The sequence below is a fragment of the Anarrhichthys ocellatus genome, unplaced genomic scaffold, assembly GCF_004355925.1.
Source record: "Anarrhichthys ocellatus isolate YVR2014 unplaced genomic scaffold, GSC_Weel_1.0 scaffold183, whole genome shotgun sequence".
In the NCBI taxonomy this organism is placed as follows: Eukaryota; Metazoa; Chordata; class Actinopteri; order Perciformes; family Anarhichadidae; genus Anarrhichthys; species Anarrhichthys ocellatus.
In genome coordinates this window covers 61,142-83,559 of record NW_022280213.1, presented here as the reverse complement: position 1 = coordinate 83,559, position 22,418 = coordinate 61,142, and the positions used below count along the sequence as shown (strand labels likewise).

At 41.0% G+C, this 22,418-nt stretch overlaps 2 protein-coding genes and 1 long non-coding RNA gene across 3 annotated transcripts in view; 1 reads left to right on the top strand and 2 right to left on the bottom strand.

Moving 5' to 3' along the window:
- Nucleotides 1-753: 753 nt before the first annotated feature.
- On the bottom strand, nucleotides 754-5,371 carry tnfrsf11b (tumor necrosis factor receptor superfamily, member 11b). Its single transcript, XM_031878505.1, has 4 exons — nucleotides 5,352-5,371; nucleotides 4,504-4,900; nucleotides 3,167-3,349; nucleotides 754-2,057 (listed from the first exon to the last, which is right to left on the bottom strand). Exons 1-4 carry the CDS (start codon nucleotides 5,352-5,354, stop codon nucleotides 1,720-1,722), a joined length of 921 nt encoding a protein of 306 aa, XP_031734365.1. The 5' UTR covers nucleotides 5,355-5,371; the 3' UTR covers nucleotides 754-1,719.
- On the top strand, nucleotides 4,422-21,791 carry LOC116400593 (uncharacterized). Its single transcript, XR_004213933.1, has 3 exons — nucleotides 4,422-5,084; nucleotides 14,599-14,715; nucleotides 18,608-21,791. It is a non-coding gene; the product is annotated as an uncharacterized LOC116400593 (long non-coding RNA).
- Nucleotides 12,743-22,418, bottom strand: part of LOC116400590 (venom phosphodiesterase 1) — a 30,164-nt gene continuing 20,488 nt past the window's right edge. The window contains exons 19-25 of the mRNA XM_031878503.1: nucleotides 20,169-20,214; nucleotides 19,758-19,912; nucleotides 18,215-18,350; nucleotides 16,510-16,587; nucleotides 16,283-16,415; nucleotides 14,592-14,748; nucleotides 12,743-13,401 (exon numbers count right to left, since the gene is read on the bottom strand). Coding sequence (XP_031734363.1) covers nucleotides 13,228-13,401; nucleotides 14,592-14,748; nucleotides 16,283-16,415; nucleotides 16,510-16,587; nucleotides 18,215-18,350; nucleotides 19,758-19,912; nucleotides 20,169-20,214 — 879 coding nt within the window. The 3' untranslated portion in view covers nucleotides 12,743-13,227. The remainder of the gene's footprint in view (nucleotides 13,402-14,591; nucleotides 14,749-16,282; nucleotides 16,416-16,509; nucleotides 16,588-18,214; nucleotides 18,351-19,757; nucleotides 19,913-20,168; nucleotides 20,215-22,418) is intronic.

Sequence of the window (22,418 nt, the reverse complement as noted above, 5' to 3'; positions counted from 1 at the left end):
AAGACAATTAACTCCGAAATCCTAACTATTTAACTACGGGGTGAGATAAAAGGCCGAAGGTATTGTTCTGAGACCTCAAGGAGGAACGCATATCCTCAGCAGGTGGGACAGCCGACGGAGTAACCACCGTGTTAGGTGCGAACTACTTCCCCGCCTAGAAACGGGGCAGGAGCCGCTCACGCTACAGGTTCATGGGACTTGCAGTGAGAATTGGGTGTCATCTGTATATTGTGATAGGTGCATGTACATGTTGAGTAAAAGAGGCCCAAGGATTGAGCCTTGGGGAACTCCATATGTGACGTTTGTCCTCTCAGATGCAAGGTAGCCACATGTGACAAGCAGTACCTGTCCTGTAGATTTAAACCACTGGGACTGTGTCTTAATGTCTTGCCCAGCTTGCATGCCCAGTAGTATTGTATGGTCAAGCATTAAGATCCAATATATCCAATTTGGATTGAACTATTTCCAAATGTCCATTGCTTGCTTTTCTTGTCTGCTTTGCTCTATCACAGTGTTCCTCTTTCATTGCATACAGGTATTTTTATTATTATAATGCACAAGTGCAAGTCTCATGCCCGTCTCAAAGAACGGTGGAAATGATAATAAACTTGTGGCAGCAAAATGACAAATCATCCACTCGTGTCTTAGACATGAACCTCTCTAAATGTGTTCTACCATTCAAAAGGAACTGCTTCTGGAATAGGAACTCCTAAAAATACGACTTTAGCAGCCTTAACAGTTAATGGACTTTAATTGATTGGTCTCTGTTTCTTATGATGAAATGAATACATTATTTAAAAAATTAAGCAATTACCGATGAATTTATTTACAATTACTTTTATTAAAGAGTCATTCAGGCACCACACATGCTTCAGCTTCACTAGCATACAGTTCTACGCATTCTCTATAAATCATGAAAAGCAAACACAAGAGCTCCTCTGCTCTATTCCTCTCTATTTAGCTGATACATAAAATGAAAAAAACTGTTTAACTGCGAAGAGGTAGATATAATGAAGGCCCCCACTTTTTATTATTCAAAGGGTAAGAACGGTGAGGATTTTTGGTTGGTAAAAATTGTTCAGGTTCTCCATCTGCTTTCACTCCCAGAAATCAAACTGCTGATTTGTGTTTTCTGGTGTATACGCTGGTTGCTATAAGGACTCAGTTGTAACATGGAGGAGTATCTTTACAGAAAATGTTGTACCTTAAACAGTTAGATACCGAAAGGGGAACATACGACCACAGTAATACTTCAATCAGTACTATGAGGATACTCCCGAGGACAAGAACTACACATGCTTGAGAGTGAACACGATATATTAGATCTGTATTATATTACATTATATTACATTACATTATATTATCATCAGCTGACTTGAAATAAAAACATGTTTCCTTGCAATAGTTTTCTGTAACATACATTTACTTTGTAAAAATCAATTTCAGGACAGCAGGTCATTCCAGCTATAAGTGACACAATCAAGTTTGGATTCGTTGCTAAAGAAGGAAAAACAACAAACAACTGAAATCCAGTGCAGTGAACGTTAATCAGCTCGATGCAGATAGAAGTAAAGTAACTATTTCTCTAATTAACCGGTATTGTCTAAAGCCCTTATTGATAGTGCATCTTGAAGGCAGCAACTTTTGAAATCGTTACAAATGTGTGTTTGGACCAGTCAGACTCTTTGCTATCTGTAACTAAATATGTTCTACTTCAGCCTACTCTGACATTACATTTACATCCACCTCGTTCCTCAAATCACACAGCTCCTTCAGAGTCGAGTCGATTCTCTGCAGCTTGTTCTGTAGTCTCTCACCAGTGTTGACCGCTCCGGTTTTGGTTACTATCGATGGCAGCTGCCGAATCTGACTTGCCGTGGCAGAAGCGACCCACTTGTTGATCCGTACATGAATATCAGAGAGGCCGAGTCCTGAAGCTCCTTGTTTTTTACCGTCCTCAGACGGGAGCTTGTGCAAAATCCGACGCAGTCGTCTGATGTTGATTTTCTGGTGGACAAAGAAAGCCGGGAGGATTTCTTTGAGGTAGTCGCCTCCGTCTGCAAGGAACAAACGAGATGATTGATCAGAAGCTGATAAGGAATCATGATAAATATAGTAACTAGTCCTGATTAATGGGAGTGTTGTGGATAGTTGCAAAGATTTTAAATTCAATTGTTCCGTCACTGTTATGATTTATTCCCTTTTAGATTTTGTCCAAATGACATTATCTTTCATGTGCTAACGCAGTTACAAACAGAGACGGCTTCTAAAGCTGTGTTCAAAGACCTTCTGACATCCAAGACTTGACAGTCAGCATGCCTGCAGATTGTTTTGCAGCCAATAATTGTAAACTCCTTCCACTCAGTTGACATGAGCTCATTAAAATGTTTTCTGTAGGTGTGCTCTTAACTCTGAGTCAGAGCATTTACCCTCCAGTAGACGATATAAAGCACCCAAGTGTCAATTAAATTAAAACTAGCTTGAAGCACAGCCACTAAGAGTTTTCGCCTTGTTTAAAGAGTTTGTGGTCTTTGAAGATGTGCAATATGCTTCTCTTTAACTTTATTAAGGTGCAATGTTGTTTTTATGTTGTGCACTTGTATTTTAATTGTTTTATGTATCTTACTCACAGCAAACTTTGATTGTGTGTATACGAGTCTAATGCAGTAAGCCTGAGCCCAAGAGAAATGACCCAAAGGGCACAGTAAAGCATATTGTATGTGTATCGTATATCCTATCGAATATTGTGTATCGTGCATCATATATCCTGTACCGTGTATTGTATACCATAAAACCTATATTGTATACTGTATATGTGTTGTGTCGTGTCGCATTGTATCTTATATAGTATATCGTACCGTATATCCTATCATGTATGAGATCATACCGTGGTTCATATTGTGTATCGTGACTTATCTTATATCATGTTGTGTATTGTAAAATATCCAAATGAACTTGAAAACCACATCTCACATTTCAGTCTACAAATTTAAACTCATGTTGTAAATAGCAGCCAGTGATGCAGCAGGTTGTTTTCATAGGAAGGTAAGTGAAGATAACTGATGACTGGTTTAGTAAATGTGATAAACATTATATATCACAACCAGTGATGTGGTGGCCAACAACATGGCATGCTCCTCCCCCTCTTCCTAACTGATGATCTCACCTTTGGATTTGACCTCAGTGCAGCTCGTGCACACGCTGTCGTGCCAGACGGAGCCCTTCAGCACCAGCTCCATCCCCGGAGCATCGCAGCTTTTGTGTAGCGTGCAGTTCTGGTGGGCAGAGACGGTGTCCGAGTAGGTGTCGTTGGGACAACTCTGGCACACGGTGTCATCATCGGCTGTACCTGGAGGAGACATGAGAGCCATAAGAGTTATGATGGTCACAGAATCTTCACATCCAACAGATGAAATGCACTTTAGGACTGTAGATATTAATCAAATTGGACAACAGAAACGTGCTGCATTTTACTCTCCCGCAAAGCACCAAACATTAGAAACATTGGCGGTGCATAAGTGGGTTTGTGAACGTGCATCATCCCACAGATCTTTTTTTCAAATGTAATAAAAGAATTAGTGAACACTGTAAATGTAGTTCTACATAGTTACAGCTGCTTGCCTCTAGGGGGCAGTACGCTTCAGTCTGAAAGCTGACTCATCCAGTATTCAACCTGCTAAATCCAGTTCCATCCTGCTTTAAAGTCTGTGGTTACATCCCTTTGTTCCTCTGTGGCTCACCCAAAACCCGTGTCACTCCCTTGAATAATGAACAGGCGTCAATAAAAACAGCAACATAACACTGCTGTCACCATGGAAACAGCGCCATGGTTGGAGCTATGTGATGTGAATCAAATCTATACTAAATGTATTATTATTATTATTATACGGTGAGTTATGTTTGTATCTAAAGGAAAGAGCCAGATGTTGGTGTATTTTTCACAGTCTGATAGATTAGGACAATAATGTACAACATAATTGAAGTCTTATTAAAAGAAACTGATTTTAAAAAAGTTTTTAAAAAGTAGCAACAATGAGAGTTGCCATTATATGCTGCTAATATTTTTTAATTATATAATATTTGTTCTTGTTTTTCTTTTATTCTTTGTTTGTACTTTGAGTCTGAATTGAGTCCCGCGTGGCATTGTGGGTAGTGTAGTGGAATTAAGTTTTGAGCCGATCAGTTAACGTTATGAACGTTGTTCTGACATGTCTGAGTTGTTGCAGCTTCTTTTTTCTGTTTGTCCAGATTATCAGGGATTTCAATTTTGAGTCAAATATTAAAAGAATCAAGAAAACATGTTTAAAGACAATGATAGCCTATGTTGCTTTTGGACAGAACACCTATAAATAACCTGAATAATCAGGAGACCATATGACCCTTGACACTGTGATTCTAAGTCCCGGTCTCCCCTACATCAAAACCTGTAGATGTTCTGAACCAGTAATGATGGAGACCTCCAGCGCTCCCTCCCACCCAACCATCTGGAGCAGCAGCCGTTACCTCTGGTCAGCACCTCATGCCCGGACGGACACTCGCTGTGTCGGAAGCATATGTCGTACTTCGTGTAGTATCCCTGTTTACACTCGCACCGGCAGTCGCTGTACGCGGAGCACGGCGTCTTCACCACCTGGTTGTGGCCGCACACGCCGCAGCGCAGGCACTTGCTAATGTAGTTCCACAGCTCCGTGAACGAGCCCGACGGGCACGGCGCGCACTCGCTCCTGCTCGTCGCCGTGCAGCTCGAGCGCAGGTAGGTCCCGGGGGCGCAGCGGTCGCACTCCACGGAGTTGCCGGTGATCGGGTCCGTGACTCTGAAGGTGAGGAGCGGCCCGGCGACGCCATCGACCCGAGCAGCGCGCATCGAGAGCAGCACCAGCAAGACAAGCGATGCCCACATCTGGAAGTGAGGAGGAAACAGGATATTATGGAGGGAAATCTACGGGAATACGATGTTATGTGAGGAGCCACAAGGAATATGAAGTAGATGCTGCCAAGTTAAAGGAGGAAACGTGGAGAAATACAGGAAAACAACAAGCAAAACAAGGACAGGCGCGCGAGAACTGGTGTCACCCCTGGAACAGGTTGGTGAAAACGAACTATCCTTCTACTAAATGAATGAAAAAAGAAACATTTATTTTCGATAGTTTCCACCAGTTTAAAAACCGAATCAGATTAATTTAAAAATAACTATAACATATGTAATAAGCCCGGATGTTTAACTCTTCCGTCAGGTCATGTTGCGTAAAAATAACTCTGTCGCCTAGAGACGCGTTTGCAGTGAGAAGTCTCGACATGTCTGCGCTCTCCAGCTGCCCTCCCTCCCTCCCTCCCTCCCTCCCTCCACCTACCATCGTAAGTGTTGTATCTGCAGCGGTCTGCCAGGAGGATGGTGCTTCTCCACCTCTCCGCGCTATTTATCAGGCAGCAGCTCTGACGTACCCCCAATCATACCCATTGATCAAAACCTTTCCAACACATGTCACATTACTTGGGAATGTCCTGGCTGCCTCATGATGGGGATGTTTAGAAAAGAGTCACTTACCAGAAGTAATGAATAGGGACTTAGTTAATTACTTGAGTTTACACCTTCAGGGTTCCCCAAATTCAACCTCCAACAGAAGTCTACTGTGTGCTGTTAAAATGTTCGAGTCACGTGTGTCAGTTTGGCCCATTTTTATAATAAATAGTTCATCTATTAGTAGACCAATAATCAGTCCTGCTGTATTCAGACACTGTCTGTAGTCCATACAGCCTGTACATGATATCTATCTTACATGTATGTGACCGTATCTGCATGTAAATGTCTCTCTTTGAATCTCTTTCGAAGCCTTCTGAGAGATAAATCTCTCAGAAGAGCGGAGCTCCTCTCGGATGAACTCTGGAGCTCCGTCCCAAATACCGAGGAGGAGAAAAGAGAAAAGAGGCTTTAGCATTCTGGTTATCTCCTCTTTTCCTTTTGTAATATTGAGAAATAATAATAAAAACAAATAAATAAAAAGGATCAGTATTATTATACATTATGTAATAGTATGTAGTATGATGTAATATTGTTATTAATATTAGTAGTAGTAATATTAGTAGTAGTATTATTTTAAACCTTAATTCTTGGTTGAATACGTCCTTGTTGGTTAATAACGCCTGGTTTCCATGAAAGGGAGACAATAAGATTTACAGTTCTCTAAATTATATCAGTACTAGATATTGTCGTATTTTAATACATATTTTGAATCCAAATGTGTATTTTTTAAATATTGAAATAGTCTCTTGTTGTAGTGTCATATTTAAAGACAAAGCAAATGAAACTGATGAAATGTCGCTGGACTTGTCAGTTTGGATCTTTCCATTCATGCTGGAGTGTGTGTGTCTGGGTTTAAACTGCGAAACCTAGTGGCACTACACAGCTCCTCTCTAGAAACAAACGTCTATGATACCTGAGGTGACATCTTGTGTACACAAGATGTCATTACCTTCATCATTTTTTCACAAGTGCACATAATAACTTTAGTTTATTACAAAATAACTAGTGCTGGGCAACGATTCAAATATTTAATCGCGATTAATTGCAACGGTTCTGCAAAGACTCCAGTCAACCGCCCGCTGACCTTTCCCAGAACACGGGCCTTGGATTTGCGAAACGAGATAATTTGTAACAGTGACGATTGTTACTAATGCCGTGAATAACAGCAATGTCACTTTTGTTGGAAAGCAAATAGCGTAAAAATTGCCAGTAAAGTGAATGTTATTGAAGCGCTGCATGAATTTCCCGATAATAAACAGGGCGTCAATCAATTCTACAAAGTGGTGAAAACGTTTTGCAACGTTTCATCGAGGCTGAACATTGATTTCTCTGTCATGTGACTTCTTTACTGAGCTAACGCCACTTCCACTTATTTCAACCCAAACCACAATATTTCTCATTCCTGCATAATTTGCCTAAAACGCCTATCAACCGCATACCCAAAGTAAACTGACAGCTGTTATTGAACCATTGGGAGTACATGTATGGTTTTAGTCTCTATTGAACGGCAACACTCTGAAGTTTCTTCACAAACAGTCAGAATCACTGTAAGTGCTACTAGCATTGAGCTAATGCGTTTTCAGCACAGTGAAAGAGAAGCATTTTACTTCCGCCTACATTTGTTTAGACCAACAGATGGCAGCAGCTATCTATGGCTGGGACTGACAGGCCTGAAGAGACTCTCATTCCACAGCCAGCAGTCAGGACGCCTAGTGTAGGTTAAAATTTGATAACAATACAACAGAACATTAATATTTTACACATGGTTTTACTGAAAGTGCGGCGCGTCAAAATGCATATACTACGATAAACTACGCGTTAGAATTTCAAACTATAGCTTATTTATGTCGATGTGTGGTTAACTATATCATATTTAACCATTATCAACTTTCACAGATTCTTGAATATTCTCATGAACCAGACTTTAGTCTCTGTCCCAGGAACTTGACTCATGGTTTCTAGTTCAGGTTAGAAACTTTCCCAGCATTCAATCTGATAAATCTGCATATCCCTGGCTTCGTAATTTCATTGGCTATGTGCAGCCTGAGTTTGAACAGGATCTGTTGCGATTGGCTCGAGCTATACCCAAAGAAGTGAGGCGGGCATTGTCTTTCAAAGCGGACTCTCGTTGGCTGTTCCAGACTGTGGGCGGGCTATAGAAGCTCCTATTGGGTCAAATGAGGTGTCAATCTAACCGGCGGAATGTAGGCTCCATTTTGCGATGAAAATCTCCGCTCTGTTGACACGGAACGTGAAGTTATGCCCGAAATATGATCGCGAATTATCATATCTGCTGGCTAATTTGAAATGATGCAACAGACCCCCGTGGGTCTTTATGGACGTACTAATGTGTTTTGGACTAAATCTTTTACTGGATTCGATCGAGTGGACCCTTAGTCACCTAGCAAGACCGTTTTTGCTGGACTAGCATGCACGAGGGGGACGTTATGAATCATAATCGGTGAGTCACGGTGATATTTTATCGGCTATTTTTGGAGTGCTTGTTTGACAGAGACGTTAACTGTACCTGCTGTTATTGTATCTTGAAATGGTTTGCAGAAATCGAATTACAAGAACCGTAGCTTTCTGATGAGATATCACATTAATACTCATGTTACAGGGCAGTTGTGTGCACGTGAAACATGCAGCAATCAGCAGGGTCCAGTATTAAAGTCAGTACCCAGGTGCTTCCAGATGTAAATCAGCAAGTGGATACTGGTTTTCCAAAAAGAACAGGGTCAGGGTGGATGGGTGGGTGCAGGGCTTTTTGTTAGATATCATACAGGCCGTAGGGGATACGTTGAATTAGAGGGTGCCATCTTGCAGGTATTTGGCCAAAAGCTCTCCTCCCTCCGGAGCTCCGACTTCAGGTTGAAGGCTGCAGGTGAAGCCGGACCTGGGTCTGTCCACGGTGGACCGGTCTCTACTGGAGGATCTGGGTCTGTCCACGGTGGACCGGTCTCTACTGGAGGATCTGGGTCTGTCCACGGTGGACCGGTCTCTGCTGGAGTCTGAGCTGAAGGAGTTTCTGGTGAACCTGCATGAGTTCATCTGGTTTCACCAGAATCTGACCCGGAGGCTCCGATGACGAGCATTAAGAATAACTCTATAGAAACAATTTTTTATAGAAAAAGTTCAACAAGGTATTTATAGATGACCTTAATTTGTGTAAACGGTCGCTGACATCTCCAAATAAACACCGTAGAGCCTTAAATGTAGAGGCTTTCCTGCGAGGGCAGTATTTACCACTTATATGAGATGTCCTTCTGTACCTGACCTCACTGTGTACCCACTGATGGCGTGTGGTCAACATGGCTGAGAGCCTTTTATAGATGTGTGAGCAGCTTGCGTGCGAGGTCGAGACGAAGCGCGATGAGTCAAGCCTAAATTACACCGCTTAATGAGAGGACTCGTGAGGTGGACAACATCCCTTTCCTGGCAACAGATGATGACTAAATGAGCAGATGGATTCATTATGGCATCAACGCAAATGTCAGAGCCACACTTTCAAATTCAAGATGAAGTGGCGAGGAGGCCCCAGAGGGACATTGGAAGTAAATACATAATTGTACTTTTATCCAAACAAGGATGAATGAATAAATAAATGGGTAGTATAGAATGTGATTTTTGTATTTAAATAAATTTAACCTGTACTTATTATTTATTAATTATGTATTTAATTATTTTAAATTATTAATGTATTTATTTATAACATTACATGTCTTTCCCAATATGCAAATAAATTTCCTTATCAAATAAAAAAATGAAATAAACAAATGCAGAAATAAATAAAAACTGAAATTAATTAAATGTGGAAATGAATATATATTTGACACTTTTGGCCTTCCATAATTCAACTTTCACAAAAGGCTCATGGAGTAATGGAGTACTTTCACATTGTGTTTCTACTTCTTTTGCTGAAGTGAAGGAGACAGAAGAGAGGATGACATCAACTCGTGCTCATATCCGATCCGTCTGTGTTTTAAACCCTGTGGCTGTTCTTACCGATTATCTCTTTGATTTATAAAGAAAAGGGGAAAAACCAGCCAAATCCCAACAGACATCCGGTTTTGCTTTTACTTGCTGTCTCATTCAAACAACCCCCCCAAAGGACCGTTGTGTGTTAGAGCAACACGAGTCACACTGTTGTGTGACGAGAGCACCAATGTTTGTCATACTTGATCTACGAGAGGCGAGAGTAAATAAACGTATAATACCGTCATCCTTCTCTCATCTGCATCCTCTGCATGGACGTGCTGTGTGTACAGTATACTCTCTTAAATCCAGCCTCTATTCTCACTCAGGAACCCAAAACGACGACAGACCTCAGAAAACACCAAGTATGGATACTGACTTTTCCTGCAGCTGTTCTGTGAGCAGCACAGCTTCTGAGGTGCTTGTGTTGTTAGTTGTCTATCAGCTTTTTTTATGGCATGTGATGCAAAAGAAAAGATGAGCACCCCAAACAAATGTTATTTAAATGAATTTAAGCAAGTTTCTCATTTAAAGATGCTGAAAATATCATGGAAATGATTTGTTTCGTGCATCCATTCTCAGAAATAATGTAGAATACGTTTTGCTTTGTAACCTCTCACCAACAACTGAACTACAGTATAATCTCAACGTTTGACTGGTTAGAACCAGTATCACAACTAGACATGGCATCTACTCAACTAATGGGAAGTCCCGTAATACAATCTTTGATGACAAGAGTTGCACTGCTGGAGGTAAAATACGATGGATCATCCAAACATTTCAGACCGAATGAGTCAAAACATATCAAATTATATTGTCTCCTATCTATTACGGAGAAAATCCCCCTTTTATCCTTCAATGCCTCATCTCGGATCTTTTCCCAGAGAGCTCCTTATCTTCCACAAACTGACACTGGCATCCATTTATAGGAAGGTAGGCTAACGTGTCCTTTTGTTTTTCACTTTAAAAAGGCCCATAAAACAGGTAGATTGTGCCATTTCTATTCTTTGTTGACACTGGCTCGTGATGATGATAGAGAAACGTGCTGTCTGTATCCATCAGTCCCGCCCCCTCATTCCAGAAAAAAAGGTTTGTGGCTTTTTGGATGTCGCCATTTCGTTTTTTGGCAACCAGTAGGGACATCTTTAGGCGACCATAATGTTACCATTGACCTTCATGAAGTGTAAACACACTGTGAAAGGGTTGAAGTTGTGAGACAAAAACGCGGAGAACGCAGTGGTAGCGATCTGTCTGAAGACTTGAAACTAGAGATTGAGACCATAAACTCATGTTTACAATGTTTACTGAGGTAATAAATCAAGAGAGAAGTAGAGTCATTTTCTCATAGACTTCTATACAACCAGAGGAGTCGCCCCCTGGTGGACATGCCGCCTGGCCTGGAGCCAAAATAGTGCAGTACTTGAGATTTTGGGTTAGTTTGGGGTTTTCGTTAAGTAGTATGCATTACTATTCAGTCTCGTAGAGTTCATGCTTTGTGTTAGGCTAATGTTATTCATTAGTTCTAACTAATCAAGTCCTTCTGAGCTGTGATTGGCAGATCATCTGGCAACAGTAATGTGCTTTCCTACACTGTGACAAGAACATGGAGTCTTCGGTTTGGATGAAGTTGAGAAGTTTCACTCATGTAGCTGCTGGCTAGTTAGCTAGCTTTCTAATTTCACTGAGCTTTCGTGCTCCACACTATTTTTTTAATTTTCATCTAAATAAGCTTTAAGTCTCTGCAAAACATTTCTTTTACTGAAATTAGGTGAAACAAATGACTCCCTGGAAGTTGCTCCATAAGAACATAACAAATGTCTATTATGTGCAAATTTGGTAAGTTAAAGGTACGATTATGCCTACAAATTTTACTTGGATTTTATCATTTTTGCACAAACTAAAATGTATGCCATCAGAATAATTAGAACAATATTCTTGACATATGACATGTGATATGTTCACTCTACATACTTTCATCTGTTTTCCATAACTTCACAGTGTGAGATGTTCACCATTCTAATATGTGCTTGCAGAGATTCTCACATTTAAAGAGTTTGTCACATCCTCAATGTGAGGTCTCTGTACTGGAAGACTGAACGATTCAAAGCATACAAGGTGACATGCAGCCCATCAGCTGAAGTGCAAACAGCTGCCCAGGCTGCCAGAAGGAGCTCATGCTCATCTCTCCAACCTGATTCCAATTACGCCAGACTTCAGAGATGTGATTGGTCTGTCTTCCTCCACTTTCATAGACAACAACATTTAAATCAAGAATCAACAGGTCTACTGCAAGAGGTTATTCTACAGTAGAAATGTGTTCACTTGACAGAATTAGAATTGTATTATCAGGTTGCTGCTCTGTTCCTGAAAGCTCAATCTTTGTGGCAACTTGGCAATATAAAATGTATGGAAATGCCTGCGTGTGCCTGGTTCCCTTTAAAGTTATGCTCAGTGTTCTGCTACAGAGACACATTTAAAAAGGAGACTTTCTATGCACAGGACGAGATGTGACATTAAAAACATGTTTGCTCGTGTACATAAAACAAACAAATGGAAGATCTTGTTATTCATTTATCTTGGGTAGTTGACTACATTTCTCTTTGTACAAACAATCAAATACATTTATATGAAATTGTTAAAAACAAAGAAATATGTTTCACGTATGATCCTGAATTCAGTTGGATTAATTGATCTGGGATTTGGGTTGACCAAATAAAACATCCCTTGAATGTTAGTTAGTGTAGGTAAGCCATTGGAAAGTAGGGGTGAGATGTTGTATTGAAACCTGTGAAACAGCCCAGTGGCCAGAAAAAAAAGTGACATTGTACGTTTCTGCAAACCACTGATACGTTGAATATGGATCATTTTGCATTTGGTCAGAGCAAGTGACGTAGTGTACTCTGCGGCCTTTCTGGAAAGTTAGGTGGTACAACAAGGAGAACAAACAGCGAGAAAGTCCACTTAGGACGGGTAGTGGGGGGGGGCATGTTGGACTGTTCCAACAAACACAAGACTCTCACCCAGGAGACAGTTGTTGTACATCTAGACTTGATGCTTGTTACGTAGCGTTGTTCGGCTTGTAACGCATCTTTACATAAGGGTAGTTTTTTTTAATCTATGCTAATTACATTGTTTTGCTACATTGCGTTGTTACATTGTTATGTTACGTTGTTACATTGTTATGTTACGTTGTTACATTGTTATGTTACGTTGTTACATTGTTATGTTACGTTGTTACATTGTTATGTTACATTGTTACATTGTTATGTTACGTTGTTACATTATGTTAAGTTACAATTTTAACACAAACCATGATCTTTGTGTGTGAAGGCCAACAGTCTGCAGCGGCCTCGTGTCTATAATTGTTTATTGATCTAAAAACTGTGATCGTTGATGGTTATGAGTTTATATTTACATCCACTGCTGTAATACACGTTCTAACTCATCTCATCTGCATTGCGTGAAATAAACGCTTAAATACAGATTACAAAACAAAATCAACAGGATAAAAATCACGACAATAGGAAAGTAATAAGAAGAAATGAATACAAACAGTTTTAAGGTGAAAAGTAAATAAATAAACAATGTCACTTTGTTGAATAATTAATACATTCAGTCCAGTGTTTACAAAGTGACAACACAATTTAAGACGACTCACTCAAAACTACAATACTTTTACAGATACTTAATATTAAACTCGGGTGATTTGTTTTTTGTGGAAAAGAGCAAGTTCACTGTTTTCTGTGAATGGCAGCTGTGGGGCGGGTCTTCATCCTCAGCAGGTCTGTGATTGGTCGATTGCTGCCCTGGTAAAAGTCCAATCCTGTAATCCACTCGACGTCTCTGACTCGTGACTGGTGGAACCACATGAGATCTTCAACCCAAAGAGATTCGGCTTGTGTACTCTGCCAATGCAAAATGAAAAGTGACAAAACAATATTTTAAATGTGACTGTTTGAACAAGTTGATGTTAGGGCTACGTTTCTTCTTTCTGTTACTTCCTGTTCTCAAAAATGAACCGTCTCAGAGAGCGTTGACATGTTGCTTCTACTTTCACTCGTTTATCCAACAGTGAGGCTTTGGGTAACCCTGCACTAAAATCATTAACTTCTATCTTCTGAGCGCGAAAAATAGCGTAACAATTCAATGTCTCCTCACCGACAGTTTTGTCCAATAAAACATCTCCACAAGTTCTGGATTTTGTTGTCTTTCTACAAATGTTTCTGGTCATCATGAACAGACATTCATGGTTCCCAGAGGATGATTCCATGTGAGTTTGGGGATTTTCTGACCTTTCCTTTAGCACCACTGTCAAGCCAGTATTTCCAATTAATTAACACTTTGGTCCATGACAAGTCATCCCTCAAGCTCAAACGCCTATTGTCTATTCGTGGTCTCCAGATGATTCATCTCAATATTTTTGTTGATCCCCTGACCTTTCTTCTAGGACTACCATTGAACAAAACATGCCCTTCTTCTCTTGATAAATACAAATCTAATGGACAGATTACCATAGAATCTATTTAGCACATTCATGGTCTCCAGGGGAGGAAGCCTTTCCATTTTGGAGACTTTTGGTTACTTTTTCAGCCAAGATACTGCATTTCATTCATTGGTTTTCATGTGGAGGATGAAATAGACCATTCAATTTACGAAGCACATTCATGCTCCTAAGAGAATGAACACTCCTCATTTGAATTACCTTCAAGACAAATCTTAACATGTTTTAAAGACTAGCAGGACATCAGACTATTGTTCATAGAAACATGTCGTCACCGTCTGTTTTAAAGGGTGTTTCATTGTTTAACAAGTAACCACGAATGAGCCGCAGACTAACACAAAGGTTCCTTTTTGTTGTTACTCCTCGAGTGTCCGTAAAAGGGAACATAACAGGAACAGAAGGCACTGCTGCTTTGTTCAGGAGCGGTCAGCATGAAAGTGAGCCAATAGGAAGATAGTTTCATTCAGAGTCATAAAAAGAGTTTCAGTGTATTTGTCTGGTCAGTGTGACGTGGCCGGAGGGGGAGGGTTGTGAAAAGCTGAGTCAATGAAGTGTCATCTTAGAAAGGTAATGTCTGACTTTGTGGTTTCTTACTTCGCAGCTTTCCATGTTGTTGGGTCTGTGAGGCAGCAGGAAGGACACGGTCTGCAGCTCGCCGACGCAGGCCGCCACCGGTAGCGCCGAGTTCCTGCAGCTGGTCAACACCGCAAAGAAATGGGTGGGTATCGAGATGTTCGTGCCGGACACAAACCTGGAGTAACACAAAGACAGACGCGGTCTTATTCATTCATAGCCATTCAACGAAATTGGACTTTCTAGCGGTGTGTGGGAGCTGTACATGGTGCTGCTCATGGTGATCCTCCTCACTTCTGGTTTCAGGCTGTTGAAGGGATTTAAAAACAACACTGATGTTGAGGTAATAAGTTCTGGCTCACTGTCGCGTGGGTTTGAGCTCAGGGCAGCAAACTGGGAAAACTACTCATTCGTTTTCTTTTTGTACACAGAGACAGTTTCATGTTGAATAAGGAAAGAGACAAACACAAACAACGGTTGAAGCATAATTGCAAGCACATTATGGTTTGAATCATCCCTGTATGCTATAACATTAAGATTTGTTAAGGAAGCAACGTGATCATTTTCAAAATGACAGACGCTGACGGGCAACAACAAACTAAATGATACATTTCCACCTGGAAAATCCCGTTTATCAGATTACAGGCCAAGCTGCCCTGAAGGACGCAGGACGCCAGCTGTAACACTCAACCAACCAAAATCTACTTTAAGGAGAAAAACAATTCCATATGTCACAACAAATGAATTATGGGACATTTCGATAAGAGCTGCAATGAATGTTTTAACATTCAAAGCTTCTGTTGAGGTTTTTTGAATGAAGCTTCGGATGTCTGCAATCCTACTTTATTCAGTTAATATAACTTGGAAATTTTGTTTGCACAATTTAAAATTACACAAACATAATAGAGAAAAATAATGTCTCGGGGCAGAAAGAGGCAGAAAACCCACTGGGCTTATTCGAGGCCTCCACCGAGATAATATTAAAATTTCACAATATTATAGAGAATATATAAATACATAATACTGATGACAAAGTAGTGAAAATGTTGTTTTTGAAAGGCTAAATGTCAAGAAATATGGATTGAAGCAGAATATTTTGTAAAATAAAAACAATCTGTTTTTAAAAAAAACTTGACTTTTGGACTTTGCAGCGCTCTGCAGTTATTGGAAATAATACAGAATGAATAGCACAAAAGAAGCTGCGCAGCATTCAAAGGTTGATTTAGAATCTGAATCTTGGGAGCTTTGAATGATCCGGTGCAGCCCACCAGACAACACGACAACGGGGGAGGAGGGTTTGCATTCTGTCCTGCAAGATGTAATTTAGCTTTTAATGATTTCTCTTTGTGTGGTTTTATGTTTCGTGGTTACATCATATTCAGCCAAAGCTGGTCATCCTGTTATTAATCCTCTCTAGCCTCCTTTTTCCATCGCTCTGTTTGTGTGGAAGAGGAAATAAAAGCTGTCATAACACAGCAGCCTTTTTTTAATATCCGGTCAAGAGTTGTGACGGGAGTCCACCAGGCAGACAGATTGTCCTCTAATGCAGAGGAATGACATGTGAGCGGGAAAGCAAGTGTGTTGAGAAGGTGTTGGCCATCACATAAACCATTTCCTGTTTGTCATTTAAAATCACTGTCTGGTTCAAATAAAAACTGATGAAGTCAGAAATCAAGGCTGGAAGTGATGATGTTATGATCTTCATAACTTACTGCTGGATCTGCCCCGGAGTGTCGTACTGTCCGTCATAGTTGTAATCGAAGGCGGGGCCCGTCACCACACTAACACCGTTGTAAATAGTGGCGTATTTCTTTAGTAGTGTGCTGTGAAAATAGTCCCAGATCTCTGAAACAGACGAGGAGAGAAGAATAAATTCAAGGAAAAAAAGAAACGTTTTGCAGTGTAGTTATTTTTGCCGAGATGTTAACCGGTAACTCACTCTTAAACTCGGGGTACATTGGCACCACGTTACTCATTAGCAGAGCGTCGTACTGCTGATCCACCGTCTCATTCAGATCTGCAAAAACACAACTAATAATGGGCCTCATGCTAAACACACTCGTCTGTACGCATCCGTTCTTATGAGGCGAGTGATGTAGGACAACGGGACACATTCACAATTTGTCACGTTTTTTCTTGTATTTTGAGTTTTTTAAGGTACTAAGAACTAGTTTATCATTCATGTTCTATCCAAAAACAAGAAACTTGTATGCTTGTATGTCCAATGCATGTGCTCTTTATCTGCTTTACTTCAATTAAATTCAGAGAATTGAAAGTATCCGACACAGGAAGTGAACAATCCCTCTCCTTTTCTGTTGGAGTAAACATATTATCCTGTTTTTCCTGAAAGTGCCTTTACCAGGACTATGAAAATGACCAATCTAGGTTTGTTTTCATCATTGTGACCTGACGCACTGTTTCACACTAAAAAAAGACAAAATACCAAAACTGCCTCAGTTCTGCAGAAACCAGCATTTCACTTCCAGTAACACTGTGACAGCAACGAGTGTGATGAGAGATAATGAGGGAGCGAGACAAGGTTCCCCCTCTGTGGTGCACCACTCTGTGAGATGTGGAGGAGAGCAACCCTTTCATTTCTAGACAAGAGATACCACGAGGTGCTTTCCTTTGATGTGTCAACACTTCACTCATTCCCTTTCTGTTTCTGTTTTCACGATCACATACTAAACTCTTCTGCCTTTTCAGATCCAGCGACTCCCCCTGCTTCGCTCATTGACATTCATGCCAGATGGTGTGAACACATTAACTCTATTAGCCTTCGCTTTATGTGTCTGGCTCCCTGCATGATCCCGCTTCACACTAATTTGCTTGTTTTGATCTGCCTTCCACTTTTCGGCCAAGTGAACGTTTACTTAAAAGGTGTAATAACTGTGTAATAACTGACCACGTGCTCCAAAGAAACTAGGGGCAGTATTTCACCTCTGCTACGTGCTCCATTCAAATCTAAATTTCATTAGTTATGAAAAAAGAAGAGCAGGAGAATAGCAGCAAGAATATGCAAAATTCAACTGAACAACAGCGGAAAGTTATAGAGCCCCTCAAAAACACACTGCTATCACAATCTTCATGTGTGGTGTTGGCTTATAGTTTATGGTGTGTGGCTGTACGGTTCATGTGACGTTACGTTTTCAGTGTGGTTATTGGCTTGGGTCTGGGGTGGCAGAGATGACGGAACAACATGAGGTTTTGCTTAAATTCGGGGACTTTTTGACATGAACAGTTCCACCTGGAAAAGTACGGGCAGTCACATTATTCTGATGAAACTGTGCTGAACGGCACAAGCTACAAACAATATGACGTCTTACACAAATAATAGTGATAAGTGGTGAATGAGCTGATATTCTGTGGAAGTGAGGATTTCGAAAAGTGTGTGAAGAGTGATAAAGAGACAGGAAGTGAGTGTGCAATAACATCCTTGTTTCATTGGATGTGTGTGACTGTGCCCATGATGCACAGCGACCTGACTGCCTCTGGCTTGTGTTTTGTTTTGTGTTCTCCACGGACGCTTTACAGCAGCGCTTTGCTTCTAAATGCTTGGACCAGAATAAATGCATGTCAAATGCATGCGCGTATGCACCTCTATGTAAATAACGATTTGAAATAAAGCAATAACGTTGAAGTACTTGGCGAGTACAGGAAGGCGTGCGTCAGGTTCCCAGCAGTGTTGTACTGGTCACATGTGGGACTCCGGGACTCTCGGAGTCTGACGTCAGCCCTCAAACAGTCCGGTGTCACTGGTGGTAACGGGTCCAAGTTCCTCTGCAAGAATGGGGAAAAACCTAAGCTTTAGTTGAATTACAGTAATCAGCTCCAGACGCAATTACAAACCAACAGTTGGCCCTTTGACTGCATAACAAGAAGAAACTCTCCAGTGATCCAGTGAATCTTTGAGTCAATTTTAGTTTTGAGACAAATGCCTCTATTTTCAGTCCCTGAAAGCATAATTAATGTTTAGTTCAAGAACACTGAGCTTGCAGGCTGTTACGCCCCCTGACTTAACGATGCCTCTTTTCTAGAAGAGAGCGCTGTTTGTCTTTGCAGGTCTGCCACGCCCCTTGAGGATCACTGAAGCACCCACACCTGAGAGTCCTCATCTCGTCAGTGGAGCTGCATATCAACCCCCGAATCCAGTGTTCCCGGCCCTCGTTTGTTCACTCTGGGCCTGTGGGGCTGTGGGTTTGCAGCAGCAGCCGCTGCCGCCGCTGCCGCCGCTGCCAAGAGCATTTGTGCTGCCATACCTGGGGTTCAAACTTAATGGAAGCTTTGTAGGGGTTCTCTGCCTTTTATTTTGTAAAGTTTTCTCCTGTTTTTGACTAGTTAGGGAGTTCAGTATTGTGTTTTGTTTGTAGTTCAGCTGATCTCTTCTTTTCCTGCTAGAATGGGGGTTTTGTTTATTATGTTGGCCTTAGAGACCCTGACGGCTACGCTTCCTTATTTAGTTTGAACTAATGACACACAGCATGACAACTGAGGAAAGTTTTGTCGAGCTTCTGATACAATCAGCAGACTAGGTAAGAGCCATTACACAACTTCAGCGGGAAATGCTGCTCTAGTTTTCCCGATTCTCATGATTCCATGTTTAGTCAGCCAGCTCTCTCAGGAATGTGGTGCTGCTGTTTGCTTTGAGGGTAAACTAAGGAAGAACTAATCGCACCTGTGCATGCACTGAGTGCCGCCGTGTGGCCATTAACAAAACACTTTTTGTTTTTAATAACTAGTGAAATGGTAGATGATTAGTATTTCCTGGATTCCTTTGTTAAATAAATTCTTTTTTGCAAAACACATTTTCAATGCTCACACTACAATTTTCCATAATTCTGTACAGACATGTCCTATTTTACATAAAGTGCAAGAAGTCTTGAATGCATTGTGCAGCTGCAGCCTGATTTAGATCACACGCTAACGTCAAATCCGAGTGGACCTGGAGAAACGTGGTGGTTTTACCGAGAGGTGGCGCTACAGCAACAGGGTGAAATGAAATCGTCACGAATCAGTGATCAGGAATCGGATAACTTGACATTGTGCACAATTCATCCTCGTACAAAGCCACATCATCGTGATCTATCACCATTGTATTTCATAGGATTGTAATCTAAACATTTGAATATTTCAAGTATTAAAATCATATAACTTTTACCGTTTTTCCTTCACCATTGACACACTTACCGGCTTGTCGATGGTGAAGGAGCTCCACAGAGGCATCAGAGCGTCATGGCTGTAGGCGATGATGAATCCTTCCTGGTGGAGAACGCAGTAACTCTGGTCAGGCTGCAGCATCCGGGGACGACCAAACAACATGTGCTTCTTCTCTGCAGCGGACTCTGAACAACAATAATGGCACTTTCCTTTACGTTGCCCAATCAGTGGCATTTAGACGATGCTGGACGTCAGCAGGGAGACGAATGCGAATCCAATCCAGTAATGTGGAGAAACACAAGTAATCCTGTTTCCTCAAAGTGCATTCAGTCGGGATATTGTGTGTTGTAAATGAAAAGATTGACGACATAAGAATCCAAACATGTAGAAAATAAAAACACAAGTTCACAGATCTTAGAGGCATTTGGGGAACCTCCTCACCTTCCTCTGCTGTCAGATTCAGACGGCTGTTGATAGCATTTCCACTCTGAGGAGAGACAAAGAAAACAAATGCTATTAATGGAAATGAATGTTTTATAGTACACCAATAACATACCTAAATATGGTCAAATATAGCATAATATGCTTGCTTGTAGAAGATGTAAAAAACAAACTGATACATCGGTTTTTATGCACCCGTTTAACGGCAGAAAACCGATTTGAACAGTGATCCCGTGTTGTTGACCTCGCTGTCATTAACTCTGGAGCTATTTTCACTTTGTCCAGTTTCCATTCCTCATGAAGAATATCAGACACTGAGCTGAAAGTTCTGCCTTAAAGATAAATGTTCTTCTGTTCCCAAGTGTTTCTTGCTTTCTTTTCCATTCTTCCGAGCTCTTCTTCATCCTGCCTTCATTATTGTCTGTTTCCTGTTTCCATTCATGTTTCTGAATTGTTCTCCAGATGTGATGCTTGGTTTATTTCCACTATTTGTTTTTATCCAAAGCAACAATAAGACAATAAAACCCCCAAAGTGCAAGAATCCTGCAAGTACAGCTTCAGCAAATGCTTTGAACCCCATCAAGTGCAACATTTAGAGACGATAAGAGATGCTGAACACGTTCATCATTTCATGGGCCAAGGTGAAGTCTGAACAGATGAGTTTTCAGTTTCCGACAGACAAACAGTTCTAGAATATTTATCTGGGTGAACAAATCTCCCAACTCCTCATGGAACCACATCCAGTGAAACCAGCTGCGTAAGAACTTCGCCTCGAAATGACCCTGGTGGTGTAATGCGGGGATGTCTCGGCTTCACTCCACAAGTGGATGAAGAGATTGAAAGATGTGGATTTCATCAGACAGGAGGACTTCATAAAAGACGCTATTCGGTTTCGCAATGGGAATTGAAAGAGCGAGCATTTTTGGAGTTTGACGCATACTATGGATTAAAAGTCAGGATACCTCGACCTTTGAAGTGCAATACTGAGTCATGGGGAGAATCAATTACACCCACAGTTCACATATTACTGACACCATTGCAAAATAGAACATGATAGCAATAAGAGTAAAGTAAATAAATAAAGTAAAAGAAAATTAAACTGAAATAGAAAAAGTAAAAGACAACATCTTTGTCAGCATCACATCAGTTGTTTCATTGTGAAGCTGGCTCCAGGTCTGTTATTCTTGTTGTTTTAAGAAGGCTGACCTGAATGGAGTCCGAGTCTGAGCCTCTAACCAGACTCTTGTTATAACATCTGACGTCGTTGTCTGGAATAGCACGAACCTTCTCCTGCTAAAAACAATGACACTTGTCCTTACTGAGTCTAGAAAGCATTCCTGAATTATTAATATGACTACGGCATTAAATATTCAGGCCAAAGAAAACCTCACAATGCTGCCAAATATTACATAATTTGAGCAGACGTTCACTTTTCTGCCCCTCTGTTTACGTGATTCTGCTGTTATGGAGGTTACCGACTACTACGTATGTTAAGTACTTTTAGTGTCGTGTTCCGAGGTTCTGGTACTTTACTCGATACATTTCAGCCGTACGTGTGTGTGTGTGTGTGTGTGTGTGTGCGTCCGTGAGTGAGTGAGTGTGCACCTCCGTGTCTGTCCACGGCCGATCTCACATTCTGCTGCAGCAAACTGAATAATATTTTAGTTGGCCAGTTATGGCTGCATGCTCCACTACATTTTGTGGTTGCGATGATTCAGACTTTCTCAAAACACTCTTTTATTTCCTCTTTTATACTCCCACAGACTGAATCCTCACTCACTACTCTTAACTGGCCCCCAGTCAGTAGGGGCCGCTACTGACAACACAGCTGAGTGCATCTCCGGCCTCCGACTGCTACTCTGCAGTTAAAAGCTAACAGAACTACCAGAACACACATTTTAGTTTTTTAAACACTTTGACACCTGTTTTGCAAACACTGTGTTTGGCTGAAACTCAAGTTAAAGGAAGGAAAGTGTGAAACACAGTATTAAGTGATGAAAAGGTAAAACCCCTCAACTGTTTGCATGGACAGTTATGTATAATGGACACACTTAATGAGGAATTGCTCATTCTGTGCCAAACACTTTCCAACATGGCAGAACAAGATGACGTAAAGTTCAGCTGAAGTTTGAACTCCTCGTTTGATTACAGATTATTTTTGGGGACAGTAAGAAGCGTTAAGAGCTGAGAGTTCAGTATTGTTGAGTTGGTCACTGATTTTGACTGTTAACAGTTGTAGTGACACAAGCC